Source organism: Alligator sinensis, unplaced genomic scaffold, assembly GCF_000455745.1.
Source record: "Alligator sinensis unplaced genomic scaffold, ASM45574v1 scaffold54_1, whole genome shotgun sequence".
NCBI classification, from domain to species: Eukaryota; Metazoa; Chordata; order Crocodylia; family Alligatoridae; genus Alligator; species Alligator sinensis.
Genome location: NW_005841962.1, coordinates 1,840,760 through 1,850,800, shown reverse-complemented (window position 1 = coordinate 1,850,800; position 10,041 = coordinate 1,840,760). Strand labels below are relative to the sequence as shown.

The 10,041-nt window shown below is 36.3% G+C and overlaps 1 protein-coding gene across 1 annotated transcript in view; it reads right to left on the bottom strand.

Annotated features, from left to right (window-relative positions):
- Nucleotides 1–2,110: 2,110 nt before the first annotated feature.
- CDV3 (CDV3 homolog) overlaps nt 2,111–10,041 on the bottom strand; it is a 14,935-nt gene continuing 7,004 nt past the window's right edge. The window contains exons 3-4 of the mRNA XM_025200279.1: nt 9,510–9,669; nt 2,111–8,131 (exon numbers count right to left, since the gene is read on the bottom strand). Of these exons, the coding sequence (XP_025056064.1) occupies nt 8,005–8,131; nt 9,510–9,669 (287 nt within the window). The 3' untranslated portion in view covers nt 2,111–8,004. The remainder of the gene's footprint in view (nt 8,132–9,509; nt 9,670–10,041) is intronic.

Genomic DNA, 10,041 nt, shown 5'->3' with positions numbered 1-10,041 from the left:
AATAGCCTGGAATATGCTGTGGACAGATGACACCAAAGTAAATTACACAACTGTTTTTTTTACCCTTGATTTTTCTTGGGGCACTTCTACACCCAGTCAAGTTATACCAATGAAGAGATTATGTTGTTTCCCCACTTTTATATGCCAATGTAAGGCCTGATCATACCGATGTAAATATAAACGTTTATAGGACTTGTGTCTAACCTTCTGATACATCTCAACTCCAAGAGAGAAGCTCCAGTTTAAGCTCTAATGGATTTGCATCTTCTCTCAAAATTGTTGATTAACTCCACTGAAGTCAATGCACAGCTGTTTTATGTGCCTAGCAGATTAGTTCTGGCATGCTGCTTTTACAGTTTCAATCAGGTGTGGACAAATCTGGTATTGGAATCATTTTGATGCGGAAGCCTATGCTCTGAAAATGATGTGAGCAGTAATTTTGTTTTCTATTTAAAAGCTATTTATAGCATTGCTATAAATACTTATATATTTCTATTTATAGCTTTGCTATATACAAATTAATTTAGGAAGAAAGTTTTGACTGGATAGCTTTGCTCTCACAATTGAAAGTAGAAACTCATATTCCTGCAACATATAGGGCTACGAGACAGGAAGAAATGATCAAACATCCACATAAACAGAAGCTAATAGGGACATGCCACACAGACAACTGTTAGTGTTAAAATGGTGATATTTGCTATGTCTGTCCATGGTCTTAAAACTGAATAAGATGGAGTCATAACTCTTACCAACACAAAGTTTGTTTTTTTTCAGCAGCCAGGGAAGATTGTGAATCCCAGAATAATCAAACAACTTTTAAAACTGGGCAAGTTAATGGCCAATAAAATTCAACAGAAGCAAATGCAAGACACTGAATATTAGAAAAAATTTAAAACATTCATACACACTGATGGGTTCTGAATAAGATGTAATCTCTCAATGGGACGTCTAGGCATCACCATGGACAGCTTGATGAAGACATCTGCTCAAATGTGCAGTTGCAGTCAAGAAAGCGAGTAAGATGTTAGGCTGTATTAAAGACAGAATATGAAAAAATATCACAGCATATATTTATCTCCAAGGTCCGCAGTCTGTTTTCAGCACCATAGACTTATCATATTGTCCCATTCAATAAGAGACAAAAATAATTAGAACTTGGAGAAAGGTGATATTCACATATAGGGAGATTACAAAAGCAGGTTTAGGAAGGAAGGAAAGAAGGAAAGAGAGAAACAAAACAAGCCCAAAAAACCCACAAGCATACAAGAACACCACTTCCCTTAACCATGTATCTAGGACAAAAAGACACTCTTGAAAGGTTATTTTAACCCACCGTCATCTGTATCTCAGTGCTGCAAGAAAAAAAAAGTATCTGCTATTATACTAATGGATGAAACAATTGCAAAGGTTATCACTCATACTTCAAAGACTCATCTGCCACAGTCAAGAATTTCATTTGAAGTAACTGCTATATAGTTTTTTGAAGCATGGAAATATACTATACTTCTGATGGGAAGATATAAATCATTAAAGACTCCATTTATGAACAGCTCATTTTTAGATGCAGTGAGTTAGTGGCAGGTAGACTTCAGAGACATCTTGCTAGCATTTTTATGGTAATCACTTTTCAACTTCACTCCCTGATCTCCAGGCTCTTACAGCTTCATTTGAGTTGCACTGATATATGTTCCATTTTCCACTTGTTCTTCCACAAGAACTGTCCTGGCACCATATTCCCTGCTTTCTTCTCATCCTTGTGGCTTACCTCCTGAGCCTGTCCTCAACTTTTCACAGAAACTTCCCCAACAAATAACCAAGTGTTACTGCTGCTATGTTGTTCTTCCATCTTACTAATACATTCTTTTTTCTTGAAATCAGATTTTAAGCCTTTGCAGGGTAAAAAAAAGCATTTTTATGTACCATGAGTGGGAGGGAAAAAAACAAACAAACCACAGAGAAAAAAAAAGGTAGAACAATAATGCCAACTGTTTGCTTGTAGCGAGAAGTAAGACAATCAGTGAATTCTTTGGCATCATCAGTGCTAGATTCTCATTGCTTAAACAGATTTTGAGAGACAGCCAAATGATAAAAGATAGGTATTAAACAACAGTGTGATCAGAAGTTTATTTCAGTCATGGGGTTTACAAAATAGAACAAGATTGATTTTAAATATAATCCATGCAAACCAAAAAAGTGTTATGTTAATACAATGTTAGGGCTGCACAGTTAATCACAAGATCAGGAAATGCCAAATAAAGGTTGAATGTTTAACTATGCCCCTTCCACATATGCATTATAATACAGTCTGTAGTTATATGATCCCATATACTTAAATAATATAATAGAATGTATATTACTTTTGCAGATATAAGATTTCCCTAAAGTAGTATTAAAATACTTTAATGAAAACTAATTTGAATGTTTTATTATAAATCAAATCAGTCAACAGCACTCGGCCTATTCGTTTTTGTATTTTGCACTTCAATAGCACCTTCCATCAGAGGATCTCAAAGCACTTTGCAAAGCATGAGTTAAACCTCACAACACCCCTGTGAGGTAGGGAAGTATTATCTCTTTAGAACTGGGGAAACTGAGGCACAGCAAGAGTAAATAATTTGCCCAAGGCTGCACAACAAATCAATGGAAGAACTTAAAAAGAGTACCAGACCTGCTTCTCAGTCCCTGTGCCTTTACTACAGAACACACTTCATCACTTGTACTTGTTTGATTTGGATTAGAACTTCGGTATCAAAAATCTTGGATACATTATTATTTTTCTGAGCATTTAAATTTTTGGTACTTTAAAAAATGTCCATATTATAGCTGAGTAATCCATTGTGACCTCACCAATCTTGCTACAACATACTGTACCTGAGCAATTGCATATAAAAATACAATCAGCATATCAGAGATTGCTTCTGTCAAAAAAGGAAATGCATGGACATCTTCACAATACTATGAATCAGTCCCAATTTTTTACCAAATTAATTCAAGAGGAAAAATATTTAACTTTTTAAAACTTTGAACTCTTACAACTTATTTCATCATGAAAAAGGACATATTTATCTTGTTATCTTGGCACTATCCTAATTCACTCAAAACAGTTGTGGGAGCTGATTACTGAGATCTACATTGACAACAATTCCACTATCTCTGTAGAAAGCATTTTCAATTCAAGCCCTTAGTTTTCCTCTGTTCTACTGGCTTTCAAACTTTCTTGGCTCTAACTTGAACTTGAGGAGTCACCTTGGACTAGCAAATGCAATGCTCTGCATCTCTGTGGCATTCACTATCAGCCAACTCACCTTTTTCCACAGTATACATAATGACACTATCCATTACTTACATACCTTATTTTTCAAGTGCTGTAGGTTGAGTAGTCTTCCTAGTCTTTCCCCTTTATCAAATCCTTCCTACACCCAAGTATAATATAACAATACCAGTAACTGATACGCAAAATTAGTTTTTAAAATGCATGGCATGTATTCTTATCCAAGTTGATATTGGATTTTTTAATGTCATGTGCTGCCAATTTTAGCATCTGCTACAACAAATGCATCTCTCACACCAGGTTCAAAGCTTACTTTATTACTTACTTCTATGATAAACATCATCTTTGATTTTTAACTTCTACTTTAAATATTTTGTTTTTAAAATTTGTTTTCATATTCATCTCACACCAAGCAAGATTTTTCATTTTTAATATCAAATGAGTGTTGTTCTATAATGCACTCATTTTAGAAGGCTGAAATTTGCTGAAGTTTACTAGCACCTACCCAATTAAAACTCCTTTCCCTTGCCTCTCCCTCCCCCCAGATAAAACTGATTTTTATAGCAAAATTGCCAACCTTAAGTCTTAACTCATAATTTCAGAAAGACTTGTAACAAGGCATCCAGCAGTTTGCTAGACTTAGAACAGGGATATTCAAAAGAATAGTTTGTGCTCACATCAAAACACTTGTTTAAAGATCCTAGACATCTGGCTGTAAGATTCAGTTGTTTCTAACAGCAGGATTATCACATGTGAAAAGTGAGGTATTTATTATATTTTTTTAATGGTTTTCACTAGTAAAGAGGTAACGGGCAGTAACTATCAAAAGCTCCTTGTTAATTATTTCAAAGTTTAGTCTGGCAAAGACTACCACTACCCTCTAGTTATGGCACTTGGGCAAAGAATCAAGCATGTTTAAAAACCTTCAGTCTAACAGATATGTTGATTTGTATAGTAATTATAAGCCAGTCCCCACACAAGGGGCTTTTTTTTGCTGTCAAGCTCTGAGCAGTCCAAGAAAGTCAGCTGTCCTAGAAATCTCAGCCTGGAATGCAAGAACTTTCATGAACTAGAGAATATACAATTCAATATGAAGCCAGTCTGCACAAAACTCAAAAGAGCACCCCTACTCAACACTTAAATGAACTGCTTATAGCAGATTCATTTAAAAAAAAAAATTTGAGGACATTTACCTTGGACAAGGCTAATAAAGCCAGCTACCAAACGACAGAAAACAGAAGTGTCGCACATAGCCACAGTTAGCTGTCAGTATCCCTTTTATACTTTTGGATTGATGCCAAGCATGAGTAGTCCAGGCCCAATGAAATACAAATGCTGCTCTACATGTGATGGAATTAACTCTAGCACAGGCACCAAATTCCTGCACCGTGTCTTGGGAATTCAAATTTGTAGAATTTTGATAATATATTTTCCATTCCAATTACTAGATTTTAGCAATTTTACTATTCAGTTTTTAATTATATGAGCTACCACCAAGAACTGTATTCCAAACCATTCTCCTGTGCATCAGTTTCAGGGTATTCAGAGGGTCTACAGGTGTTCTGTAATTTGATGTCCTACCTCTTGCTTAAAATAATTATTGGACATTTGCAAGCTTTTTAACTAGAAGTCAGTAAATGGCCTACATAAAGGAAGAGGTACATTTACGAGTGAGGATCTTCTTGAACTTGCATAACTAGATTTCACCGAACAATGTTTAGAGTATGCTTTAATTTATAAAGTAAAGCTTCAAATGTCATTTAGAAGTTGTGTAGGTGTAAAACAATGCATTTAAAGTGAATATAGCAAAAAAACGCCAAGCTATCTGAAGTTCACTGTACTGGGACCCAAACAAAGTCAACATGCTCAGGTCTTTAAAGAATGCATGTTTAAAATACTATCCATTATATTAAAACAAAGATCAATTGGTATTTTGGTTGACTCCCTAATAGCAGTATTTAAACTAAGTACCTAAAGAAAACTGATGACTAGTTTTGCAAAGATATTCTACACTCTGGAATATACAACTCATTTTGATTACAATAGCCCTTTCATACTTCAAAGGAATAGAGTGAGATAGTCTATGTATAAGCAAGTCTAAATTTATGATAGTCAGGAACAGTCTAGAGACCTCCATGCACAGAATGAGCAGTAGCAAATTTCCATTGTTATGCCTTCTTAGGTTGAATAAGTGACACTCAAGTAAAAAAATCCCACTCAATTTTCAGATACTGGCAATCTCAGCATCCACAGAATTTAAGGTAAGAACTAAATGGGAGTGTTATCAAGAGAAATGTCTTCAGTGATAGCTAAACCTCATTGTATGAAGGCCATACAATAACATGCATTTCTAGGACCTATTAACTTGGCTCTACTGGGGTGGCTTGAACTTGATTACAAACCCCAATATAAAGTCCTAAAGCATTACAGTTACCCTGTATTTGAATATGCGCTGCACAGGTAAGGTAGAGCTAGAGATAATGATTCATTAGACTCCAGGATCCATGTGTATTTCCATTTATTAGATTTGGAAGTGTTGTTACAAGGTTTTCTTGCATTGCCAAAATTGTGCCCAAGACTTCAAAGAAGTGGTACAATGGACAGTTTCATCTACCCATCATACAACATATTAAAACTTGATTTGTGTGCATTAACAATTTCAATTTTTTTTTATAAAAATGTCAAAGGTGAAGAAAGCGTTGGGGGCTTAATATTTCAACTTCCAATTCAGTGCAACACATCCATTTACCACAAATTCCACACAGTTCTTCAGTTACAAACCAAACAAAATGTGCTGTTGGCAAAAGCATGCTTTCAAGGAAGATATATGGCTCACAGTCCAACAGTCTGAGTGTAACTCTACTTCAGGTGATTTCCTAAGTCTTCAGGTTTTAAAAACATCTTTTGAGCCCTGTATTCGGAGCTTGCTAGTTTAGAAATTTTACTGAGGAAGTTAACACTAAGAATATGGCCAGTTCTAGTCCACGGAAAGGAGACACCAGGTCAAGCCCTTGCTCTTTTTGAAGTTAAGAGCAAATTCTTATCAACTTCAAAAGAATTGGACTTTAAACAAGTCAGTCATTAATCAAAGGTAACAGACCTTGCAGTTTCTGCACATCAATAAAGAGACTGTTGTACTCCCTTGTTCATTTGATTATTGGCAACTCTGGAGGCCCTGCTTTTGGCATTCCCATTGAGAAACCTAGAGTGTTTAAACACCACTCTCCGTAACCTCTTTTGTTTCTAATGTAATAACAGTTTAGCAAAGCAAGAGAAAGGTGGTCTACAACAAGACACTTGGTGGTTGTTACTTCCATTCAATGAATCGAAGTTACTGGACATTAGCCTACAGTTCTGATACAGAAGCACAATTTTGTCAATCTCCACTAAATTCAGTAACAGAACTGTCTAGAAATTGTACAGCTTCCATCATTACTAAGCTCCTTGCAACTGAGAAAGTGCCATTTGAAGTACTGTATCTAGGATCTTTGCCTGGAATAGTTAAAAAGCTGATCAGAAGCAGCAAGAAGAAATGAAGTTGCTGTAGGCTTATAGCTATCCTCCCATCAACAACTGCAGCTTTCCAATACAAGACAGGGTTGGTCAGACAGTGGTTACTTTTATGACAATAGGAGAGAATGTATCTAGAGGCTAATAATGTTACTGCCAAGGATCTTGCACTTATTTTTTAGATTAAGTTCTGGAGACTATAGTGGGAGTACAGGCATCTATGTGCCCATTAAATCACAGTCTAAAGTCCTAGTGCCTCAGAGGGGTGGGAGGGAGTGAGAGAGAGAGAGATAAGACCTAGTTACAAAAAACAAGATTAATAAAACCAAATGAAAACAAAAACAAAACAAAAAAAACTTATATCACTACTAATATGTTTCACGTTGTCACTTAAATACACTGCAATTTGATACCAGACAGGGAAGGCATTGTGTGCATGGAGGAAAATAGAAAATGCTTAAACGCACAACTGAAAATGGCTAATGCAAACAGACCATTCAAACCCATCATTCCTCAATTCTGAATCCGAGTTTTAATTTGTTTTGCAGTTACTTCAGTACAGCTGTCTAAAAAGGTAAACAAACTACAGCTTTTTACTATACTCAAATAGTTTGCAAGTGGTATGCTCCAGAAGTCTCTAGTAGGCTATGGCTACATATGAAACGATTCCTCAGGAGGGGGGTGGGAAAACAGAACAGACTTCTCATTAAGGTCACTTAAAATCTTTGTTATCTATAACAAATTGGAAGCAAATGGCTGACTTCTGCAGGAATTCTAACAGGAATCCAGTAGAGCTGGTTTCAAGTTTCAGATGGCCACTATAACAGTTGGAACCTTCTTTTTTCCAGAAGTTGTGATCCACATGGTGTCCACAATGAGTGCAGCAAGTCTGAGGTAGTCAACCCTTACGAAGGCTCAGTATCTGAACATAAAAAGATTTTGGAAATGACCACTGGCTGCAGATATTTTTCAGAGAAATTAAAGAACACTGATGACTCGTTCAACCATTTACACTAATTTGCCCCATATCCAATGGGGAGTTGAAACATCAGGCTTCCATAGCGCAGAAGAGCCAATCATTTATGTCAAAGTAGTCTGCATTTGTTGCAGTAGATCCAGCAGAAATAAGATGGCATGTTCGTCATAGCCGTTAGCTGTAGTTTAGTTACCTTAGTAGGAGGGTTACCAAAAAGGCATTCCTTAATTGTAATGTGTATGCAGCTCTACTGATCCCCAAGCACAGCATACTGGTTGTCTAGCTGAAGTTTAAGTGCCTGGTTTTTTGAGACCTCATCCCTACCTCTACTTTTGTGTTTTACTACTTCAAAGCTCTTCTCCATTTCTTTATCCCTAAGGGAAAATAAATGTAATCAGTAAGCGTCTTATTCACTGGACTTTTGAATTGTGAGCTTCTAGCCAACTTCCACCCCATCCCAACAAAATGAGAGTGTTAACACTACATATGCAACATATGAAGGATTTGGATTGAACAAGATATCCATACATTCCCCAAACAAAGACTCTTGTACAGACCACAGTCAAACCCTTGTCCTTTCTATACTATAAATTCAGATTATGCTGAGAACTTAGTTTCTCTAAAGTTCATTCCAGCATGGTATATCCTAGAAAGGCAATACGGGTCAATACCATGCTACAGCACTTCAATAAAAAAAAAATTTTAAAAAATCTTGAAAACAGAACTCCATTTCTCCCTCCAAAGAGGGCTGACAATTGCAACATGAAACAGTCAGAAGATATGGAAATGGATATGATACATCTACTATGTTGTACTACACTGAAGTAACATTCAAGATTTCTCATTTTAGCCTTGAAGATTAAGTTTTCCTAACACCTGAACAATATTAAACAGCTGTGATTATACTGATACTTCAATTGGCAGGCACCACTCAAGATCATGAAAAGCAAGTTTATACTCAGATGATACTAAATCAATACCATATCAAGAAAGGATAGGGGTAAACAAGCTAGAAATACGGATCTAGTTAGCCCTTCCACACGGGAAATGTTTAAGGAAGGGACAGGACCCTGACAACATGAGCTTGTAGTCTTCTTAGTCACCCAGGTACTATGACACTCCCTTGGCAAGGTGGAAAGATTCATGGACTAGAGGTCATAATCACTCATGTACTATTCCTCTACACCTTTCCTTAAGTCTCCCATGACAATACAGCTCCACTAAAGAACTATGCTATGACTTCCCGCTGACAACTACCACAAAGCAGCCTCATTCGTCAATATTCAAGGGAAATTGCTCTTACCAAGACCAGATGCATTTTATATACACAATTCCCCAAACATGGAGGGAAGATGGCCAAGAAAATGGCAACCACCTGGTATGGCCATTTTACCAAGTTTACCGTATTTACTCAAACACAAGATGAAGATTTCAGGGGGGGAAATGAAAGTCAAGCCTACAATAATTAGATTTTATATCTGGGAAATAATAACAAAATAATAATTTTTCCACATATAAAATCTAATTACTGGAGGGGGAGGGGGGGGAGGTCACCTTATATTCAGGGTCACCTTGTATTTGAGTAAATACAGTATTATACATCATTTGTCCCCTCCATGTTCTGGGGTTACTCCTGCTATTGATCCCCCTGTCCTGTGGAAATTAATAGTCTGTCCTTGAATGAGAAATTAGGATTCTGATTTAAGAAGGGAAAGCAATTTAAATAGGCATCTTAAATGATTAAATACTTACTTTCGACTATCTACAAGCTTAGCAGTAGATTGCAATGACGGAAATTGCGTATCGCTATAAATTTCAGGTGGTCCTCGTTGGGCTCTCCGTGGCTTGCTGTCTCTGGCACCAGGTGGCCTGTATACACCACCAGATTGCACTGGTTCTGGAGTTTCTGTAACTGATTATAGAGACAGTTTAGAGAAGTGTATAGTTCTGAACTTATCCTAAACCTACTTCGTGCATATTTGGCTATTTTAAAGCTCTAGCATAATACACTCTTATCTGCTTATTATTTACTTCTAATAGTCAGATATTCTAAGTCTTCATTTTAGATCCTTGGTGAGTATTACAGGTGCAATTATATATATATTTTTAAATCAAAGTGTACTTTCAATACATCATCCCATAACCTGAAAGAGAGAGAACCACTAGACAGGATTCACATGAATTGCTATTTGGTATCAGAAAAAACAAACAAACAAAAAACCAAAAACAAAGCTTATTTAACTAAGGTTTAGACTGAAACTAAAATTGACACACAAAAAAATGG